The 23,610-nt window shown below is 35.2% G+C and overlaps 1 protein-coding gene and 1 pseudogene across 2 annotated transcripts in view; both read left to right on the forward strand.

Moving 5' to 3' along the window:
* The window catches only part of SLC26A7 (solute carrier family 26 member 7), a 185,938-nt gene that overhangs the window by 134,790 nt on the left and 27,538 nt on the right, over window positions 1-23,610 (forward strand). Inside the window, exons 11-14 of the mRNA XM_081258699.1 lie at window positions 6,335-6,441; window positions 7,431-7,497; window positions 12,787-12,924; window positions 18,024-18,072. Of these exons, the coding sequence (XP_081114825.1) occupies window positions 6,335-6,441; window positions 7,431-7,497; window positions 12,787-12,924; window positions 18,024-18,072 (361 nt within the window). The remainder of the gene's footprint in view (window positions 1-6,334; window positions 6,442-7,430; window positions 7,498-12,786; window positions 12,925-18,023; window positions 18,073-23,610) is intronic.
* On the forward strand, window positions 8,505-10,527 carry LOC308604762 (serine/threonine-protein phosphatase PP1-gamma catalytic subunit A-like; annotated as a pseudogene). Its single transcript has 2 exons — window positions 8,505-8,618; window positions 9,522-10,527. The product of its transcript is annotated as a serine/threonine-protein phosphatase PP1-gamma catalytic subunit A-like (transcript).

The following is a 23,610-nucleotide window of genomic DNA, read 5'->3' on the forward strand; positions in this document are numbered from 1 at the left end:
ATACTCCAATAAAGATGTTAAAAAAAGATAACATTCCTCTTAAGTCTCAATATTAGTGAGCTTCTACCAAGGTACAATAGTGGGTGTCATGTGGAATTCAGAGATAAATAAATAAGTACTTATCTTCTTTAGACACTAATATTTGTGCAGGATGCAGGCACAGAAACAGTAACTATTATATGAGGCAAGATACATCATAACCTGGAAGCAAAAAAAAAAAAAAACTTAGTACTGGAGAAAAATAAAGGCTGGAACATTTAATTTGGACTGGGTTAATACAGAAGACTTACAGCAGAGCTGAAATATGAACTGAGACTTGAAGGAACAGGCAGTCCAAGAGACCAAAATTAACTAGGTTGATGGAGGATAATGACTTTTTTAAGGTGATATATGTGAGGTGGCACATGGGAACAGAAAAATGAGAAGATGTAAACTTACTTAACAAACTATTGAAAACCCCATGATAAAGGTATTTCTAAGGAACTCATTAATCACGTAAGGGGGAGCACATTACCATAATGGAAGGGGAGAGGTGTCAGGGAAAGCTTTTTAAAGGAAATGATGGATAGAACATATAGCATGAAGGTGAGAGCAGTAACAGATGGAAAGTTAAGAAAGGGTTGGACTGAGAGAGCCTGCTTACGTCCTGCAAAGATTAGACTTCATCATGAAGGCAGTGAGGCATCACTGAAAGGAGTAATAGGAATAAGATTTATGTATTAGAAAGGTCATATGAGTAATTTGAGGAAGATGGATCAAACTGATGAAGTATGCAACAATTGGAAGCACTCCTTTAATAATTCAGGCAAATAAATGAGGAAGGCCTGGACCACAACTAACACTTGAGATTCAAGAGGAAGGAATAGAGTTGAAAAATACTAAAGCAGTTTCATTAGTTATCCCTCATCACCAATTCATCACATGAAGTGCATCAGTCTGGAGTGGCTCCTAAGTTTTCAGTTAGGAACATCACTGGCGGAAAATGATGTCATTCACTGAATCATAGAATATGGAAGCTTATTTAAATGCATTTGGTGGTTACCTTTAGTCTTTAAAAAAATACAGTTTCACATTCCTGAGTTATTTATTTCAGTTCCTCTAGCTGTATTTTGTATGTTATCACAAAGCAGTTTTCCAAGAAGGGCTCATGTGTTTTATATTCCCAGAGCTACTTCATGGTGAAAACATGTTTTCTTTTTATACTAGAAGGAAGGTTTTGGCTGAGTCTAAAATGCTTTCCTCCAGGCGTTTTAAGCTTGAATTATCTCAGACACTGAGGGATAAGGCAGAGAAATCACAGGTCAACATAATTTTTTACTATTTAATGTGAGATTATTTTTCTAAATGGATGCTCAGTGAGTTTCTTTCTTGCTCATAAAGTTTGGTAATATTGTCAGAATATTTCTTGTGGTTGAACAGTTAGTATCAAATTTCTAAGAGAGTGACATATCCTTGTGATCTCAGAATCAAGAATTACATACAGAATTTTTCTTCTAATATGTCTTTGAATATTTTTTTCAAAAATATATGTTCTGTTCTCTTAATGAATTATGCATTTTTAATTTAATTTGTTTCTTAAAATCTGTACATTTTCCCGTGATTATTTTGGGGTGTGCATGTATGTGTTTGTGTGTGTGCATATGGCTTCTCTGGACTATTCACTGTATCTCTGATTATGTATTTCTTATTGTGATTATCCTATTTAGTAAATTTTAAATATGGCTTTTATCTCTGTAATATTTTTGTTTCCATCCAATTTCTTTCCCAGTTATTCTTCTTTGACTCTTCATATCTATTTTTGAGAGTTTTTTCCTGAGGTTTTATTGCCTAAACCTATCCTCTGTCTCTATTTTGTTACTTTATTTCTTTTTCCAATTTTTATAAATAGGTTCCTTGATTATTCCTTTATGGTTATGATGCATCTTTAGTGGACGTAGCTATTTGCTGAAAAATAATGTGGGGAGGGCAGGAGGTAGGAAGTGAGGTGGAGCATCCCACGACTCTGATTTAACTGTGTCATCTGAAGATTTGTCTCTAGTTGAAATAAAGCCTCATAAATCACAGGCTCTCTGATGATCTGATACTAGCTGTCTCCTCTACCTTCTTCACCTTGTTTCATCTCTGTCAGTCTCCTTTGGTTAGGAAGCTAGGTTGTAAGTGATATAAATGGCATTTTATCTTACTGCTCTTCTTTATATAGTATCAAATAGATACCATACGGGTACCTTTCCTTCTTCTCTGGTGGTCCATTATTGCCCCTAGAACTTAAAGCTCTTATCAGAAGATTATTGTATAGAATTTTAAAAACTGTGACATTCATGGAGAAATCTATAATTGATTAAACTTTGAGGATAAATTTGTTGGCTTCCAGTGTCCTTGATATCTTACAAATTTTGCAACTCTACATTGTATTTTATAGTTAGGAGTGTGACCATGTTCTTGTTTCATCAAAGCTGGATTTTCCTCCATATATATTCATTTTTATATTGCTTTGGGTGGAGTTTAATAGAGGGGAGTAAAGTAAAAATGATTTTAATACACTATCTAAATCTGATATCCAAATCTATACTTAGAAAGGTTATTCTGGCAGCAGTATGACAAATGGTTTACAATGCTGATAACAAAAGCAGATAGTTAAGTAGGAGGCTGTTAGAACAGTTTAAGGGAACAATAGCAAAGTAGGACATTATCAGTGAATTGAGAAGAGGGTATAATTTGAGATATATTTTATTAATAATTGATAGGACTTGGAAGTGATTGGACAAGTAGATGAAAAAGGAGAAATAGAAGAATATTATTCCAAGGTTTCTGATTGTAGTGTCTTGAAGAATATTAGTGTTATAACTGAAAGAGAACAGTAGAAGAGGACTTGGGGGATGAAGTTAATGAGTTTGCATTTGGACACATTGAGTTTGAAGGTATTTGGTAGACTGTTTGAAACTTCTTTAATGGCTCATAATTTGTAAGCTCCTACATAGAGGTAATAGTTGAAAACCTGGAGTAAGTAGGGAGTATGGTTTGGGAAGGAAATAATCTTGAGAAAGTTGACACGGATATAGCAGGTACATGATAATTAAATGCGATGTTGGGTTTAGCTTGACAATGGCCTCCTGTGGTTGAAGTGGACAGGTATCTCTAGTTGTTAAGGAATTCAACAGTGAGAGGCCATGGGTTATTGGAATATGATCTGGGCAAAGCATTTGTAGTGATAATATTGCACAGACTTTTGTGGATATATGCTAGATCACCCAGTAGACAGAATGTGTCCAGATAACTCAATAGTTAGAATATACCTAAATATGAAGCAAAGTTACCAAAGATGTATGTATGTGTAAAGCAGTTTGAAGGTTTAAAGTTTAAGAAAACATGTAAGTAGTCATCACAGATGAATGGAGAAAGAAAATGTGGCACATATATACCATGGAATATTACTCGGCCATAAAAAGAAATGAAATTGAGTTTTTTGTAGTGAGATGGATGGACCTAGAGTTTGTCATACAGAGTGAAGTAAGTCAGAAAGAGAAAAACAAATACCGTATGCTAACACATATATATGGAATCTAAAAAAAAAAAAAAGGTTCTGAAGAACCTAGGGGCAGGACAGGAATAAAGACACAGATGTAGAGAATGGGCTTTAGGACACGGGGTATGGGGAGGGTAAGGTGGGACGAAGTGAGACAGTGCCATGGATATATATACACTACCAAATGTAAAATAAGTAGCTAGTGGGAAGCAGCTGCATAGCACAGGGAGATCAGCTCGGCGCTTTGTGACCACCTAAAGGGGTGGGTTAGGGAAGGTGGGAGGGAGAGGGAAGAGGAAGGAGATATGGAGATATATGTATATGTATAGCTGATTCACTTTGTTATAAAGCAGAAACTGACACAACATTGTAAAGAAATTATACTCCAATAAAGATGTTAAAAAAGAAAAATTAGAAAATGTTATTTATTTAAATATTTTACAGTTTAATAATAATTCTACTTTGAGTTGTAGATCAAAACCCTCTTTGAGATAATGAGGAAATAGGGATCCAAAATGGAAGCCTTACTGATGGACTTAGAACTGAGTTTGAGTAACTGAACAGTAGAGATAGAATTAAGACCTACAGAAATTTAATAATATGGATCAATCATCAAAACAGCATAACAGATGGAGCAGAGAAGTGAAGTGATTGAGTAGCTGCTGAACTGTGTTTTACACTGATAAATTTTCTACAAAAGGAAGAATTTATGTGTTCCCTACTTGAGGCCAACTTTTGGGTTATCTTATGTTTAGGGGCTGTGAGTGCCAAATAGGGAGGAGATCAAGTAAGAATGCATAATGCAAAAATTAAGGTTAAAAAAAAAAGTGTTTCAAGAACCCAATTCCTTATAGCTATGACATCTAGGATTTGGACCTTTATTAGGAATTGTTACAGAATACTGTTGGGACTTAATTCTAACCAGTGGAACTATTTACTTGTCTATGTTACTAATTTCTATTTGATATTTTTTTTCAGTTATAAATGGAAAATAACTAAGCATTATAAGCCCAACTTACAATAGATGATATTGTGGGAGAGTAAATTCGCTTTAAAAATAGAACCAGAAGGTACCAACATTTTTGGTCACTCTGATGAATCATGGCCTCCAGACTCTCTGCTTTTTTAAATGGTGGGGACCAGGATCCTCAGTTCCCCATGTTATATTGAATCATGGAGGTTGGCCAGGAGGAACAGGACTTATAAAGCTTTTGGTGAGGTCTTATTCTGCCATACCCAGGCATGTTCAGTAAGCATTAGGGGATGAGTGAGAAACAGAGCAATCGTGGCAAGTTGAAGTAACGATCAAAAATTTACATCCTTATTTTGTACACAGTCAAGTCTGGTGTAATAAGTTGGGAAGGAAAAAACACACTGTGTACAAATAGAAGATTCAAATGACTCTCCATTCACCTGAATAGAGGAAAAACATCTCAGTGTCTAACCTATTAGATGACAGGATGGTGTAATAATAAGTGCTAACATCATTACATTTGTAGGTGATGGATCTTAACATGAGAACACTTAAAATATAGTTTCTTGTTTATTCCCCAATGTTTGTTTCTTCTATATCAAAAAGGAATTTTACAGATAAACATCTGTCCATTTGCTTCCAAGGGCTTAGGCTTTGAAAATAGCTCAACATTAAGAACCACTCAAGCTCAGTGTAGATAAATAATACAGACAAAGGATAAGTAAAACATTTCAAATTATAAAATAGCTTTGAGAAACATTTGTTTCAAACTTGTCTGGAAAAATAAAAACTATACCCCTCCAAGAATCTGTGCTGTTTCCAGATTATAGAGAAATTTGTCTTTCATTAGCATATGGAATTGAATTATGTTGTTAAAAATGTTTTAAAATGGTAATACAGCTATTGGGACAGAAAGAAATCAACTTAGAATTACTTGCATAAAGTAATGCAGGTATTTTGGGAGAAAAGAGAGAGTATGAAAATTTTTTGGTCTACTATTTGCTAAATGCAGAATTTTGTGTTTAGAAAATATAACTTTCTGGATTTCACAAATTATTTTCCTTTTAAAGCTATTTTTGCCAGAAATAAACTTAGAATTGCCAATATAATACAGTATCCTGTTGCAAATTGTAATTTCAGGTGGTAGACAAAGCTGCAATATTGTTGGAATCCCAATTAAAGGAGAAATAGAATTTTCTTGCAATCTTTTGAAATATTCCCAAGAACTAAGTTGGCCTTGAGTTTTTAGCTTTCACAATTTCACAAGAAGTGAAATAAAAGTATAAATATTTTTATAGTGGTTGGTCTAAAAGTGGCTTTGGTCGTGCTGTTAGAGTCAGTCATTTTAACAATAGGCTTTGAGAGTCCTATGTATCAATAGTAATAAACTACCTTAGTTCTTTTTATAGCAATCCCAGAAAAGAGAATATTACTGAGAATGACCAAAAATCTACAAACACTTGTTTGTAATATTATTAGACCAAATGAGAAAACAGTAGGAAATTATGGAATGTTTTTGAACCAAGCACATCAACCAACTATTTACAGATCTTAAATAGAAAGTTTGTTGGGAATTGAACTAAGGGTTAGCAGCATCTATATAAAAAGAATACTCCTTTTCCCTTTGCCTTTCCCTTAACCTCTGTCACTGGGAGTCCGCTGGGGCCTGGATTTGTTGCTGTGTTCCTGGTCTTCTGTTTACCTCTCCTTGAGTAATATATTCTTGCTGAGAGATTTCATCACAGGAATGGTAGAGAACAAGATTGTGAGGAATTTAGCAATAACGAGAAAAATGAGAAAACAAAGGACCCATATCTTGTTTCCTGTTTCTCTTTCAGGGCATATGGGTCAGTACATATATATTTACAATATGCTTTGCTGCCAATGTGGGGCTGCTGTTTGGTGTTTTGTGTACCATAGCTATTGTGATTGGTCGTTTCCCAAGGTAAGATCTTATTTAAATGTTGTTTATTCTGACACAGCAGCAAATATACTGTTGCCAGTTACTTTTATTTCTGTGGAATAGATAGTATTACACTCTCATGTTTTATTTATATAGAAGGTTTTATCTACCTGTGATATATAACAATACTGGTCTTAATGAGGAGAAATATTTTGTCAGAACTATAAAATAGAATATATAAAATCTATTAAAGTAAATAAATTAACCCCACAACTATACAGTGCATCACAGAGCTATTTTTTAAGTGAATGGATATAGTATTTAATGAGACACAAACCATATAACAATGTAATCATTTGAAAAGTTAAATAACCTCAAAAAATTTAATTTTTCAGAAGCTTTATTAATCTAGCTACTTTTTTCTAGATAATTTATTAAAGAACACATTCTTTTTGTTTTTTAGTGCATATCTGTAAACCTTTCCATATTTTGATCAATTCTTTTTGTTTCCCAATGTTCATCATCCGATAACGCTTCTACTCACTTCTCATACTTCCCTTGAAGTTCTTTGTGAAATAATATATTCTTAAAATTTTAAGTTTTACCTCTATAGGTTCTATCTTTATGAAGTCTCTATATATAGATTCATTGTTATGTGGTCCGATCTTGCCATTGATTCCCTCTTTACTTCCTTTACCCTAAAACAAGATTTTCTTAAATACCGTATACTTTCTAGCCTTCTCCCTTATTGCTCTTCTTTAGCAATCCACCTCTTTGGCTTGAAGATATGGTAGCTGGGAGCCCAGATGAGATAAATTACATTTTTAAATCTCTATTTAGATGTCTCTGTTTCTGAGGATCCCAGAGAGATACACATTTACCAGTGTCTTGTGAACAAATGGGATATAGCATCTAAACCATTCTAAATATGTTCTAATTGCTAAAATAAAATGGCTTATCCTTTTTATTTCTTCATGGTTAATGTAGTAATTTGGAAATGACATTGTATTTTATATCTGCCTTAATTCTAGAGCAAAGACTCTGAGTATAAAAAATATGAAAGAAATGGAATTTAAAGTGAAGACAGAAATGGATGATGTAAGTTTAGTTTCCTTTTCCTTCATGCAATTAATAATTTTTGTAGGTCAGATAGTTTCAAGGTATCATAAGAAGCAGATAAATTACTACTTTAAAAATGAAAATTCTATTTTTGATTAGTTTGAACTTTCAGTGGCATGTATAACCACCTTATATATAGCAATCAACATGCAACAAATCAATAGAAATCTTGTGTCAGCATGCAGATAAAAGGATAGCATGGTTCATAGATGTAAAGTTCACAGAATAATCATGGTCCAGACTAGTTCAGTTATTTGGGAACCTCTTTTCCATTATTAAGTTGACATAAAGCAGTCAAGCTAAACTAATAGTCTATTCCAAATAAAATGATGGAGGAAGATAGGGAATAGGGAAGGGAATAAAGCAAAGTGGGGTCATGGTATTTGTTAACACAATCAGTGACCCTCTGTTTTATTAGCAGAGGGTAATTGATGTCACTAGGATTTGTTTCTTGCACAGTGGACACCTTTTTAAGGAAACAACATATAAATTGTCTCACTCAGTCCATGTTTAGGCAGGCCAATTATGTTTGAGTTGTAGCTTCTTATTCTGAAGGATGACCCAAACAAGTTTAAAGTGAAGAAAGAAAATGTCAACTTGAATTTTTGTCAATTAAAAAATTGGCCTTACTTTGAACCTGCTTTGTGATGTTTCACTAACTTTTTTTTTCTTTATTTTTCATCTTTACTCGTTTTAATACCTCATGATTGCCCTCAGAACAGAGAGAACTGGCCTCCTTTCAGAAGGATCAGTGTCAGGGTATTTCTGAGTAGACTGGAAGTAGAAAGTAGCAACAGGAGTCCTTCTGTGACACCTAGGGAAATGGCTTGTGTTTTTTAACAAGTATGGAAAGATTTGCTTCATAGAGAGCTATTGGAATTCAAAGACTTTGAAGGTGTCCCAGGCTCAAGTTTTCCACCAATGCTACCTTCCTTTCCTATCCCTTTCTTTTCTTCCTTTAAATTTTCCATGGGAATTTAATGCTCATGCAAAGCCCCAGACTGACTCAGGCCTCTAAAGTCCTCAGTGTATCCACCCCACCCATAGAGCCATGTACCATAGCCTTGACATTCTTAGCTTTGAAACAGAATTCAAGTTTGGTATTTTTCAGTTTAAAGATCACTGGCTAATAAATTCTACCTAATTCATACCTTCTTCTCAAGCTAAATATGTGAGGAAGTGAATGAGGGGATTTGTAGGAAGATGAAAGTGCTGAAATTTCTCCGTGTCTTTAAAACTTGATTTGTTCCAGTCTAGCCACCTACCTGAATAATAACTGTCATATGGAAATCTTAATTTTATTAGAATATTACACCTCACTAGTTATTTAATGTTTTGTATCAAAACTAAGAGGGAAAACACTAAGACAGAGAAAGATTTGAATATGAACTCTTAGGTGGAATTTTTAGCTAACTTCAAAAGTAGTGGTGATCTGTCACTCCTCCCTTCTGTTTATGCATGCTCCCACCCCTTCTTCACATGAAACACTCATTCTCAATTTGGAAGACCCCTCCTCACTCAGTGAATTCAACTCTATTGAGAATTTCTTTTCTTGCCCCATTTGAGTCTCTGTTCCTTAATAAATACCTATCTTTAAAAAGTATATTATCTTAAAGCATATTGGCACAAACATGTGGTGTGATTAGTGAGTCAATTTAAGATGTGGGTCTTTGTCATAACTAAACCTGACAGGCCAAATAATTGTTTTATTTTTGGCTTATAAGAGATTTCCTCTTGATTAAAAGTTAATTTGGTAACTTAAGCATTTTTGCTTACTTGAATTGTTTACTTGCAGCAAATCTTCTAACTTTCTAGAGTTTAAACAGTTGTGTAGCTATAAAAACTTTTTGAAATTATCTAGCTTAAAAATTTACCTATGTTAGCCCTCGTGGTTCCAGTGGGGAGAGAAGGAGGAAGCAGGGAGCCCCTGCCACCGCTGCCACCACCATGTCTGTGCTGGTGGTGTGGGAAATGAGGCGTGAATCCCAAGGCACTAGCCGTAGTTGTTGCCGCTGCGGGAGGGTTGGCGGTGGGAATGTAATGGAAGACATAAAGTGAACATCGACAACATCATCCAATGGCTGCTGGAAGTAAGAGGGTCCAAACCTGGTAAGAATGTCCAGCTACAGGAGAACGAAATCAGAGGACTTTGCTTAAAGTTCGGAGAGATCTTCCAAAGTCAGCCTATCCTACTGGAACTTGAAGCACCACTCAAAATATGTGGTGATATCCATGGGCAATACTATGATTTGCTTCGACTTTTTGAGTACGGTGTTTTCCCGCCGGAAAGCAATTACCTATTTCTTGGGGACTATGTGGACAGGGGATAGCAGTCATTGGAGACTCTCTGCCTCTTACTGCCTTACAAAACCAAATATCTCGAGAATTTTTTTCTTCTCAGAGGAAATTACAAATGTGCCAGCATCAATAGAATTTATGGATTTTATGATGAATGTAAGAGAAGATACAACATTAAACTATGGAAAACTGTCACAGACTGCTTTAACTGTTTACCGATAGCAGCCATCATGGATGAGAAAATATTCTGCTGTCATGGAGGTTTATCACCAGGATCTTCAGTCTATGGAGCAGATTCAGTGAATTATTTGACCAATTGATGTACCAGATCAAGGTCTTCTTTGTGATCTTTTGTGGTCTGACACTGATAAAGATGTCTTAGCCTGGGTTGAAAATGACAGAGGCATGCCCTTCACATTTGGTGCAGAAGTGGTTGCAAAATTTCTCCATAAGTATGATTTGGATCTTATATGTAGAGCCTATCAAGTGGTTGAAGACAGATATAAATTTTTTGCAAAGAGACAATTGGTCACTCTGTTTTCTGCACCCACTTGTTGTGGAGGGTTTGACAATGTAGGTGCCATGATGAGTGTGGATGAAACACTAATGTGTTCTTTACAGATTTTAAATCCTGCAGAGAAAAAGAAACCAAATACCATGAGACCCATAACACCTCCAAGGGGTATGATCACAGAGCAAGCAAAGAAATAGATGTCATTTTGACACTGCCTACTTGAGACTTGTAACATATACTATATATCCTTCATTTTTAAAACTGAAATGCATATTGGTCAGCTTGCTCAAATAGTGTTTATGGGCCTCCTCTCTTCCATTTTTGACTTAATGAATGGTATTTTCTGGTTATAACAGCAAATGAAAGATTCTCCACTTCCAAGGAAAAAATGTTTTGTTTTGTTTTGTTCTCTGTTCCTTTTGCAAACAACTTTAGTGATGGTGCTAAAGCTATACAGCCCCGGACAGTTTATCCTGTGTAAGGGGTGAGTGTATAGTTGATCTTTTTTAAAAATTCAGTACAGCCCATGAATAATGGCAATGCTCATTTTCTTTAGCATATGGAGACTTAGTGTGCTCAATCTGTACGTTATTGTCATAAAATGCATACTGTTGGATACTAAACACTGTGAACTTTTTTGTTTGTTTGTTTCAAAGGAATTGCTTGTTTTTCTCTCATTGTCTTGTCATGTACAAATTAGTTTTTTTTTTTTTTTTTTTTTTTTTTTTTTTGCGGTACACGAGCCTCTCACTGCTGTGGCTTTTCCCGTTGCGGAGCACAGGCTCCGGACGCGCAGGCTCAGCGACCATGGCTCACGGGCCCAGTCGCTCCCTGGCATGTGGCATCTTCGCGGACCAGGGCACGAACCCGTGTCCCCTGCATCGGCAGGCGGACTCTCCACCACTGCGCCACCAGGGAAGCCCGTCAAATTAGTTTTTATAGCTATCAAAATTAGGAGTAACTTTCAACCTTACCAGCATCACTGGTATATATATTTAATTAAAGCACACTTTCCCCTGTGGTATACTGAAAATGACAATTAAAGCCATTATTTTAAAGTCTGTGACTCTTTCCTAAAGCCCTAAGTACAAGGTGGCATGGTTGTGTACCCCTGCCACCTTCGTGGGGATTCAGAAACAGGTTTTTGAGTTTGAATAGCAATTAGTAACATAGTGCTGTCTAAGCTATTGATTAAAGTTAATAACATTTTGTATGATTTCCATATAGTCTTTTCATTAAGTAATCTTTTTACAGTTATATCAGGCTTGAACCTGTCCATTCAGAAAGCTTCAAATTATAGAAATCATACTGTTCTATATGAGTGACCAATTATGCTTTCTTTGGCCTACCTTCTTTATTCTGTGGTGAAATTGAGGCTTATAAGTCAAAACAAAGGAACTAACTTACTATCCACCAGTTTATACAGAACTCACAGTATCTATGACTTTTTAAAAACTAAGATCTGTTTAAAAGAAATCTGTTTCAACAGCTGACCATGTACAATACCATGTGGTAAAAATGAATTCAGACTTATTAAATGATGAAATTGTTTTAAAAAATTACCTACTTTAAAAAACAAGGAATCTAAGAGAGGTTAAACTAATTGTCCAAATTCATATATATGATATTTTCTTTTATCTTTCTATCTCTGCCTGTATGTGTCTCCTCCTCTATGTGAGTACTCAAGTCTGAAGGAATATTGCTTTACTTAGTTGGTAAGGAGTTATCATTTCATAGAATTTACCATCCTCTCAGTTTCTAAGACACATCCCTCCCCCAAAGTTCATGGAGAAGACGATATTGCCAGGAAGACCTGGGCAAATGACCAAAGCAGACACATTTTATATTGAAATTTTTCCTTCCCCATTTCCTCATGTCTTGCCTACATCCTAAATCCAATGTAATCTAGGCCTGCCCAAAGTGAAATTACCTTCCTGATAATACCTCTTGGTTTCTTTTTCTCAGTTAGAACTATCAGTCACTTGTAAGGTTATATTCCTGCCTAAGAAAGACTATGTCATTATGAGGTAAATGACTGACAGTGACCCTTTAGGACATACTTTCATTTTAAAAAATACTGATGGCTAGGTAAAGGAATTTTAAATTTCTAGACTGAATGGAAGAGGTACTTTTAGGAGGATAAGTCTTCATGATACTCTTTGGATAGTCTAGGCTGTTGCCTCCCCAAAACCGAATTAGTAGGAATAAGGACCATTTTTCTGAAAAGGTGCAGACTTATCTCATGGTTACTAATGTTTCTTAATAAAGAGGAGGTACATATTTTCCCTGAGAAGTATGATAGTATATTAAATTCTCCAAAGAAATTTTAATGAAAACACCAGCCAGGAGACTGCTTCCATAAATGAGTGGTATTTGGACTTGTAGGATTTCAATTCATTGTAGGATTTATTTCATTCAGAACTCTGAATCTATTCCTTTTTTTTTTCTTGTAAAAGGAAACCCTGCAGCAGGTGAAAATTATCTCAATAAACAACCCACTTGTTTTTCTGAATGTAAAGAAGTTTCATACTGATCTAATGAACATAATCCAAAAAGAAAATGCCAGCAACCAGCCACTTGATGAAATCAGCAAGGTAAGGTCAACTCTTTCATGATTACAATATCATGCTACAGAAAACCTTATATCATTATGTCCCCAAAACTTTATCATGTAAATATAATACGTTATAAAAGTGTTTAGAGACCTTTTCCTGAACAAAACCTTATATTGTATTATACTTTTTATTTGGCTCTTGTAGTTAGCTTTTAGGTAATCACTTTTGTTCATTCATTTGTTCAGTTGTTCACTTACTCATTAATCCAGCATATATCTAATGGACATGTGTACTAAGTGCTATAACCCTGGGAAGAATAAATAAGACAAATCACTTAAATCAAAGGATATTTTTACCAAGAGAAAGAAGAGTTAGATCTACCTCTAAAAGAGAATATGGTAAATGACTCAGAGAAATATAAACTGTTGTCATCATTATAACGTTATTTTAAAATGCCATCATTCCTTATCTCCATAAATTATCTCAATTAACACAGATAACAAATCAAATGTGCATCAGGATGAGTTCATGTGAATGAGCTATCTGTAATCATTTGAATCCTTAAGCTCTCTGCAATGTTAAGAGCATGGACTTTGGAGCTAAGCTGCCTGGGTGAGCCACTTAGGAACGGTGGGACCCTAAACAAGTTATTTAATCTTTTCTGTTTCAGTTTTCTAATCAGTACTAGAGATGATTAAATGAGTTAATATACACAAAGAAATTAGAATAGTGCCTGGCCTACTCAATACTATAAAATCTTAACTAGTATCATTAGTTTGATTGAGTGCAAATAATGCCCTCTCAATGAAGCATTTCTTGACTATTTTAGATAACAAAGATCTCTTTTTTCTCTTGTATCCTCGGGCATATACTATCTCCCAGGCAGTCAGATGCATAGGAGACCTTGGCCCTTCCACTTCTGGTGTCTCAGGAGCTAATTCCACATTCCTGTCTCTGCAGCTTTGTGATTCTGCCTCTGGGCCTCATAGTGATCCACACAACAGAGGTCCTAAATACAAGATCAGATATGAAATTTGCTGGGCACAGTTTAAAATGAAAATGTGAAGTTCCTTGTTCAACAATTGTTAGGAATTTCAAAATGGTGACAACAGAGCATTAAGCCAAATGAGAGACCCTTCTAAGTATGGGGCCCTATACACAGGGCTAAAGCCCATGAAGCTGCCCCTGTCTATATATCTCCAGACCTTCTTTACCCCTCACCGTGATCTTTAGGATGTCACTTTCATTGGAATATTAGGAGCTACCACCTGTGATTTTGAGGTGAGAAGAACTTGCTCTTACGCCAAAGGCGGAGATATATTCCTAATTGTTCAAGTTGTATATTAGGCCTGTTTTTAATCACAAAGCCATTCTATACCTTACATAGTGTTAAACTGTATTATGAGAGAGGTAGGTTCTTGTGGCTGAGGTTAAGCTTATAACCACCATGTGTAACAGTATTGTGGGAAAATCTGTCTAGAGTGTCAAATAACCTAATTAACCCACAAGAAGTTGTGGTCTTATTTTACCAAAATTTAAATTTACTTATTGAATAATATACTAGTGTCTGGGATTTATCATTTCTAGTAGAGTACCTGACATGAGGATTCTTATAACAAATTATCGATAGTTGATAGTATTTTCCTTAGAATATTTTCCTGCAAGATTAAGGTTGCTACAACTTGTTTTCAGAAATTGCAAATTGGCATGTGTTTGCCTTGTAGTATACCTCAGAAGCAAATCTCATTAACACAGTCTTCTGTGAGAAGGTTCTACATATATGATTTTACCTACTTGGGACTTCAGAAAATTGAGTCTAAAAATCAAATAGAGCTTATTGAATCTAGGTTTTTGGTACATAATGGCACCCAAAAGGATTATTTAACTCAGAACTTCATGATGGTGAGAAAGGATTTGTTGAAACTGAGCTCTACTCTAATGATAATAAAGCAAATATTGTATGTATATTTGTATATTATGAATTTTAAAGGACACACCAAGGATTCAGATGGCACTCTGGAATTCCTCCTCTCAGAGGAACCTGGGGTAAACCTTTATTCAGAATGCTTAAAAGGTTAGTCTTGAGCATGGATGCTCTTTTGGGCATCTCATATTGTCCTTGTCACACACTGTCTGTCTAGGATATCTACTTATTTTAAGGACTATGCACTTATTGTAATTTCAGTTTTGGAGTAACAAGTCTGCATCAATTAATCTCTGCTGCAGCTTTGCCTACCTTTATCAGGCTGAACATAGCAGTCTACAGTTGTTCCTTGAACTGGAGTGCTCTGCCAGGGACTTGATCTTCTCTTCTCTGACAGCTGAATTTTCAACAGATAGTAGTGATGGGAAGGCATTTAAAACATTCCAGAAAAGGAAGATTTACATCCTATTCAAAACATAAACTGAAAAAGGATCCCCTGTTAGGTTATGTAATGATATACTTCTATCATTATACTGCTATACTTCCTGTATATCACTATTAAATATCTCCCTGAATGCGGAAGCTTAGAAGGATCTTAGGCTGCTAGCGTTTGATGGATTCATGCTCATTATTATATAGGCTACAGATATTCACTATAATATTATCAACATTTTGTGGCCTCACTTTGCAAGAAAAGTTTCAATCTGCTGTTTACCTAAAATTTTCTTTTGCTCAGGCAATGTTTTTTTTTTTTTGAGTAGACTTTAGTTTTTGGAACAGTTTTAGATTTATAGAGAAAAATTGAGAAGTTAGTATGGAGTTCTTATATACCCCACACCACACAGAGTTTCCTCTATTATTAATTTCTTGTATTAGTGGGACATAGTTATTATAATCGATCAACCAATATGCATACATTATCATTAATTATAGTCCATGCTTTATTCAGATTTACTTAGTTTTACCTAATGTCCTTTTACTGCTCCAGAATTCCAGCCAAGATATTACATTACATTTAGTTGTCCTGTCTCCTTAGGCTCTCTTGGCTGTGATAGTTTCTTAGACTTTCCCTTTTTTGATGGCCTTGACAGTTTTGAGTAGTACTGGTCAGGTATTTTGTAGAATGCCCCTCTGGTGGAATTATCTCTTATTTTTCTCATGGTAGGACTGGAGATATGGGTCTTCAGGAGGAAAACTATAGAGGTGAAGTGCCATTTTCATCACATTGTTTCAAGGGTACATAATATAAACATGATTTATCACTGTTGATGTTGACCCTGATCACCCGGATGAGATAGTATTTGTCAGGTTTCTTCACTGTAAAGTTACTCTTTTTTCCCCTTTCCATGCTGTAGTCCTTGAAAGCAAGTCACTATGTGCAGCCTGTACTTAAGGAGTGTGGAGTCATTCTCCACCTTCTCAAGGGTGGAGTATCTGATTTAAAATTCTTCTGCAGGAGAGATTTCAGACAAGGTATTTTAAGAGGAGGGAAAGGAAGCATATTTGTTGACTGTCTCTCAAGGGCAAGTCCCTTTAAGTGGGCTATCTAACTTAATTGTCATCAGCCCCATGATGTAACTGACTTTACCTGAATGTTACAAAAAAGGAAGGTTGAGACTTAGAAATGTAAAATAACCTGGTGAAAATTATTTGATAACTGTCAGAATCAGACTTAAAACATATAAGCTGAACCACTTGGATTAAGAAGGGAAAATAGATGCTTTGTGGTCACCCTCTAAGATGAAATCTGATTTCATGGGAAAAGCAATATAATGTAGAGGTTTGAAGCATGAGGTGCAGAGTGGAAAGACATGAGCTCAGGTTTTAATTCAGTTCTTACTAGCTTTGTGACTTTGGTCAAATTATTTAACCATTTCAATCTTTAGAAGTCTTCCAAATTCAGAAATTTTCCAACTTTCAGATGAAAAATGAGATCAGTAACTTCATAGGATTATTCTGAGGATTAAATGATTAATGTAAAGTTCTTGGTATATAGTAAGTACTCAAGAAATAACAATTGCTATCATCATTAACAGTAATAAAAATAACACATTTTTGAGAAGTACATAGCATGTTATAATTTTAGAGGCATCAATTATTTTTAATTTCAAAGAAGTTTAATTGTAGGATATACAGTCATTTTCATTCCCCAGCATTTCCATAAATCAGGAATGTTTTTTTTTTTTTTTTTTTTTAGCGGTACGTGGGCCTCTCACCGCCGCGGCCTCTCCCGTTGCAGAGCACAGGCTCTGGACGCGCAGGCTCAGTGGCCATGGCTCACGGGCCCAGCCGCTCCGCGGCATGTGGGATCCTCCTGGACCGGGGCACGAACCCGCGTCCCCTGCATCGGCAGGCAGACTCCCAACCACTGCGCCACCAGGGAAGCCCAGGAATGTTTTTTCTTGAACATTTTCATGGAGCTTCAGATGAACAGCTAACTTTAAAAAAAATATTTTTATTGGAGTATGGTTGATTTATAATATTGTGTTAGTTTCAGGTTACAACAAAGTGATTCAGTTATACAAACATATGTATCTTTTTTTTCAGATTCTTTTCACTTACAGGTTATTACAAAATATTGAGTACAGTTCGCTGTGCTACACAGTAGGTCCTTGTTGGTTATATACTTCATATATAGTAGTGTGTATATGTTAATCTCCAAATCCTAATTTATCCTTCCCCCATGCTTTCCCCATTGGTAACCATACACTTGTTTACCATATCTATGAGTCTGTTTCTGTTTTGTAAATAAAAAAGAATAAAATAATGCCATTTGCAGCAACATGGATGGACCTAGAATTTATCATATTAAGCGAACAGCTAACTTTTGTATAATATGAAATATGTGGTTGGCAGTCTCTCTTTGAGAGTGCTGTGTTAATGAAGTTAAGTTCTGATTGGATACACTACAATGAAAAACAAGTACAAATGTTCAATTCCTGATCAAATATCAAAACAAACTTAATCTTGCAGAAAACGTTCTAAAGAAGATAGTCTGACTTGATAATTTAAATTATGTACTGAGCTACCATAAGCTTAGAACTAATTATTTTATTACTTTAGTTTGTTGTATTTATCATTCTGAAAAAAAAGCTAGGAAAAATAATTATTGGAGACTAGTTTTGTTATTTATGGAGAAAAGACTGATGTTCTTTTTCAGGGACAGAAATGAATTTTTATAATGTTATTCTCTTTATATTTGTTTTCATTTCAGTGTGAACAAAACACATTGTTCAATTCTCTATCCAATGGCATTTGCAATGGTGAGTTAGCTTAAAAAAACCCCTAAGTGTTCTGACTTGAATATAGACCAGAGAACGAAATCTTCTTCCCCTTCTTCTCCCTCTCTGCCTCCTACTTCTGTCCTCCCTCTCTCCTCCCAATCTACGTCCTCCCTCCTCTCTCCACCTTCTCTTCCTCCCTCCTCCCATCCTCTCTTCCTCCATCTCACTCCTCTTTGCCTACTCCATCCTCCTCTCTTTTTTCTCTCTTCCTCCTTCTTTCTCTTTTCTCTCTCCTATTCTGTCCTCCCCCTTCCTCCTTCTTTTCTTCTTCTTCCCTCTCATCCTCCTAAACTTTTAGAAGTGAATTTAAGATGTATAAACCTACAAAAGATGAAGGTGTAAAACTTTATTATGAGGCGTTAAGAATACCTGAAACACAAATTAATGGTATTTTTTTGTAAAAATGGAAGGAAATACAATGTTCACTGATCAGAATGTACGATATTGAAAAGATGTCAGTTCTCGAATTTATTTATAGATATAAATTGAATCACAGTTAAAATTCCAATAGGACATTTTAATGGCAATTGACAAGCTCATTCTAAATTTTGTACAAAAACTCAAGTGGCCAAGAATAGGCACAACTGTTGAAATATATGAACAAGTGGGAGAGCATGTTCTCTTATGTATGTATAGATGTATTATAAAACTCTAATAATCAGTGCAGTGTGGTACTGGTTCAAAGATAAGTGAACAGATCAATAGGACAGAGTAAAGAGCATAGAAGTAAGGAAAAAATCTCACATATATTGGTGTTTTATTTGTGACAAATGTGGCACTGCAGAGCAGTAAGTAAAAGACAGTCTTGTTAATATACAATGATGAGACAATCATGTATCCACAATGAATGAAATTAGACCTTTATCTCATACCATACCCCAAATCAATACCAGCTGGATCAAAGTCCTTGGAGTGGTAGACAAATATAAATGTAGAAGATAATATAGGAGAATATATATAAGAAATGTTAAACATTATTATTAAAATTCACTAGATTATTATCAAGAGCTTTTGTTTACCAAAAGGCATCATATAAAGCATAAAAAGATAAGCCAGAGTAAAAGGAGAGAGCTGTAACAAATAAAATGGAGAAAGAATTGCACTCCCCAGGATATCAAGGAGTAAAAATGGCAAATGGCCTGTTAGGAAAATGGGCAAGAGACATGAACATACATTTCACAAAATGAGACATTTCCAAATATACCAATAAACATATGAGAATATGCTTAAATTAACTATTGCTATTTATAATAATTATTGAGGAAATGTATATTAAATTCATAATAAATAACACTGTCTCTCTATATATATATGTATAATTGATATTTTTAAAAGTCTGACAATACCAAGTATTGGTGAGGATGTACAGCAACAAAAAGTTTCTTGCAGTGCTAATAGGAGTGTTAACTGTTACAACCACCTTGGAAAACAGTTGGGCAATGTCATATAAAGTTGAAGATACCATACCATATGACCAGCAATTCCACTCCCAGTTATACATTCTAGGAAGTTACATAAACAAGAATGTTCACGCAGTATTTTTTGTAACTACACAAATCTGGAATCAGCTCATATTTCAAAAAAAAATTTATCAGGTATATATAACTATGGAATATTTGTACATTTGAATTTTTATTTGATATATTTATTATACTATATATATATACAATAATGAAAACTAGATGAGTCTTATAAACTTAATTGGGAAAAAATAAAAAGATGAAAGAAGACATTAAATTCAAATTCCATTATATAAACTTAAAAAAAAAAACAGGAAAAGGTGACATACTGATTTTTGTTCTTCTAAAGGCAATAAAAATGGAATCTTTTACTATTTGTACCTGGAAACATATACAAGATTGTTCATAGTAGCTTTGTTTATAATTCTCCCAAATGCAGAAACAACTAAAATATTTACTAACAGTACAGTGGATAAAGAACATATGGAATGTTTATATAAATACATATTACAATAAATACATATAATATCTATTATATTACTTTATGTAAAGTATTCTAAATAAATGTATAACATATAGAATAGAATAAAATAAATACCATATAAATATATTAATTAATTGCATGACCCACATCAACATGGATGCAGCTCAGATGTTAGCTTCTCTGGTCTATTCTGACTTCTTGTAGCAAATTTACTTTCTCTTACATTGTGCTTTCAAAGGACGCTTGTATAATACTGGTATTGTACTTATTTAATGATCATTTCTTAAAGGTCTCACTTTTCTGCTAATCTGGAAACTTTTTAAGGGCATTCTCACCTCTACATCACTAGATCAGGCTCACTTTGCACAGAGTAGTAGCTGATGGGCATGGTCACCTTTGCTGTGTCCTTGTGAAATTTTAAAAGCCAGTGGCCCTTTTATAGTAGCCAGGACTGGTTGACCAGAATATTTTTTCTGGTATTTTCCTTCTCTCCCCTCTTCTGACACTCCAAAGTATCCTAGGTTCTCCCATCTCTCACTCTTTTTCAGGGACAACCTCCTGTTCTCACTTCCCTGTGCTTTAAATCCTCAGGTTTCACTTACTGCCCATGTTCTTGGTTTCCTCTCTCAATTTAACTAGTAAAACCTATAACTCTTGGTTTTATTGCCTTTACATTTTCACTTCTGTGACTCTAATTCTGTCCTTAATCATATTCAAAACGAATTAGTATGACTTTCATATTTATTTTCTGCTATGAGACAGTATTTGTCTTACTCCATGGATAGAAAATACCCAGTTTCCCATGCTTACATCAGACAGAATTAATTAATCAAGGCACTTCCTCCTATGAGCCAAAGTAACATGAGAATCTTCTAAACAGGCAGTTGCAAGAAGCTGCTACAAATGGTTGGTGTTGACACACAAGCTGAGATGTAGTTGCCATCCCAGCTTTATTCTATTCTGTGATGTAATGATACATTAATCTTAAATCACCTTTTTAAAAAAGGCTTCTTATGCATTAGAGATTATAAAGGTTCCCTTCTGAGGATCAAGTGCCCACTTCTCATCTTGACACCTAAAACTCTTCCTTATTTTCTCAAACTTATGTCCCTTTTACTACACATTACACAAGTTCTCTATCCCAATCAGATGAATCAGTTCATGACCCCTACATCTAATTTTATTGTCCCTGGATCTGATCCTTTATGTATATTCTCCCTTCTAGAACAATCTACTTTTTTGCCGATCCAAATACTATACTTTCTTCAAGGTTTAATAGATAAGTAAAGTAAATTGAAGGGACACACTCTTTGGCAATATCAAGTAGACAAAGAAGTCAGCCAGATCCATAGAGGGGAATATACAGTCAAGTGCAGCCTGGAATGCAGTGTCTTCAGCTGTAAGATGGAAATCATAGTAACATGGAGAGACTACCACATGCCTCACTCAGTCACATATCAACTTACATAGTTATAAAGTTGTTTCATTCATCCATATTTTCCTCCTACCTAGATTTTTAAGGGAAAAAATGTATTTTTAATTTCCAATGCATTATCCTTCATTGTCCAATGAACACAAGGTCAGTGAATGAAAATTACAATGCTAATATTTGTATAGCATTTCCAAGTTTTCAAAGGACATTGTTCTGAATAACTGAAATAGATAGTTGGTAACTATATTTCCATTTTCAAATAGGTAATAGGATACTATTCATTTTACTGATGAAAATGTTGAGGACATAGATAACTAACTTGCTCAGGATTGTGCAGTTGGTTAGGGACAGAGGAGGAACTCAAGTCCCTGTCGAAGACAGACATGTGTACAGGAAATGGTGCTTAAAGCTGGGATTTGGGAGTTCTGAGCCAGATGCAGTCTGCAGGAACACAACCAAGAAGGGTGGGTTGGTGCTAATACAGGGAAAAGGAGGTAACAGACAGCGCCATCTTCCTCTGCTTTGGTTGAAGGCTTGCAAAAATGGAGATAGAGGATGGACTTAAAAGAGATTTCAGTATGTAATTAACATAACCAGCACTGTTTAGGTGTTGGGTGAAGAGAGAGGGCAATACAAATGATGATTTGAAGCTTTGAAACGCTCAAACTGGGATAAACAGGAAATCCAGGAGGGTAGCTAAAAGGAAAGGGAAGTTTATTTTAGGAGATGGTGAATTTAAGATACTGGGAGACCATCAGGAGACATCCATGAGTTTTGGGGACCACTGAAGAGATCTGGAAGTAACTAAAACAAAGGGAGATATTAGCTGGGAAAGGGAGTAGGAAAGAGGAAAGAGAATAAAAAATACCCTCTCCCAACAATCTTTACAGAAGAGGAAGATTGGATTGAATAATCAAAATATGTAAATACATATAAACTACGTAAATAATAAGATGGAAGTCATCATATTTCTCTGAAAGAAAAAAAAACACAAATGTGAAGAAATCTTCCATTAACATGTTTAGTATGTTGTGTTCCAAAACACTTTAGTCACATTGTGCCATTACCAAGAGGCACTCTGTCAACGTCTTTCTTAGCATTGTGATTTTTCATGTTCATCTCCACCACCTTATTTTTTTAAACATCTTTATTGGTGTATATTTGCTTTACAATGGTGTGTTAGTTTCTGCTTTACAAGAAGTTGAATCACCTATACTATATGTATATCCCCATATGTAGTCCCTCTTGCATCTACCTCCGACCTTCCATATCCCACCCCTCTAGTTGGTCACAAAGCACCCAGCTGATCTCCCTGTGCTATGTGGCTGCTTCCCACTAGTTATCTATTTCATATTTGGTAGTATATATAAGCACATGTCACTCTCTCACTTTATCCCAGCTTACCTTTCCCCCTCCCCATGTCCTCAAGTCCATTATCTATGTTTGCATCTTTATTCCTGTCCTGCCCCTAGGTTCATCAGAGCTTTTTTTTTTTAGATTCCATATATATGTGTTAGCACGTTGTATTTATTTTTCTCTTTCTTACTTACTTCACTATGTATGACAATCTCTAAGTCCATCTACCTCACTACAAATAACTCAATTTAGTTTCTTTTTATGGCTGAGTAATATTCCATTGTATACATGTGCCACATCTTTATCCATTCATCAGTCGATGGACTCTTAGGTTGCTTCCATGTCCTGGCTATTGTAAATAGTGCTGCAATGAATATTGTGGTACATGACTCTTTTTGAATTACGGTTTTCTCAGGGTATACGCACAGTACTGGGAATGCTGGGTCGCATGGTAGTTCTATTTTTGGTTTTTTAAGGAACCTCCATACTGTTTTCCATAGTGGCTGTATCAATTTACATGCCCGCCAACAGTGCAAGAGGGTTCCCTTTTCCCCACACTCTCTCCAGCATTTATTGTTTGCAGATTTTTTGTTGATGGTCATTCTGACTGGCGTGAGGTGATACATCATTGTAGTTTTGATTTGCCTAACTCTAATGATTAGTGACATTGAGCATCCTTTCATGTGTTTGTTGACATTCTGTATATCTTCTTTGGAGAAATGTCTATTTAGGTCTTCTGCCCAATTTTGGATTGGAATGTTTGTTTTTTTGATATTGAGCTGCAT

Source organism: Mesoplodon bidens (genome assembly GCF_964165515.1).
Source record: "Mesoplodon bidens genome assembly, chromosome: 16".
Classification (NCBI taxonomy): Eukaryota; Metazoa; Chordata; class Mammalia; order Artiodactyla; family Ziphiidae; genus Mesoplodon; species Mesoplodon bidens.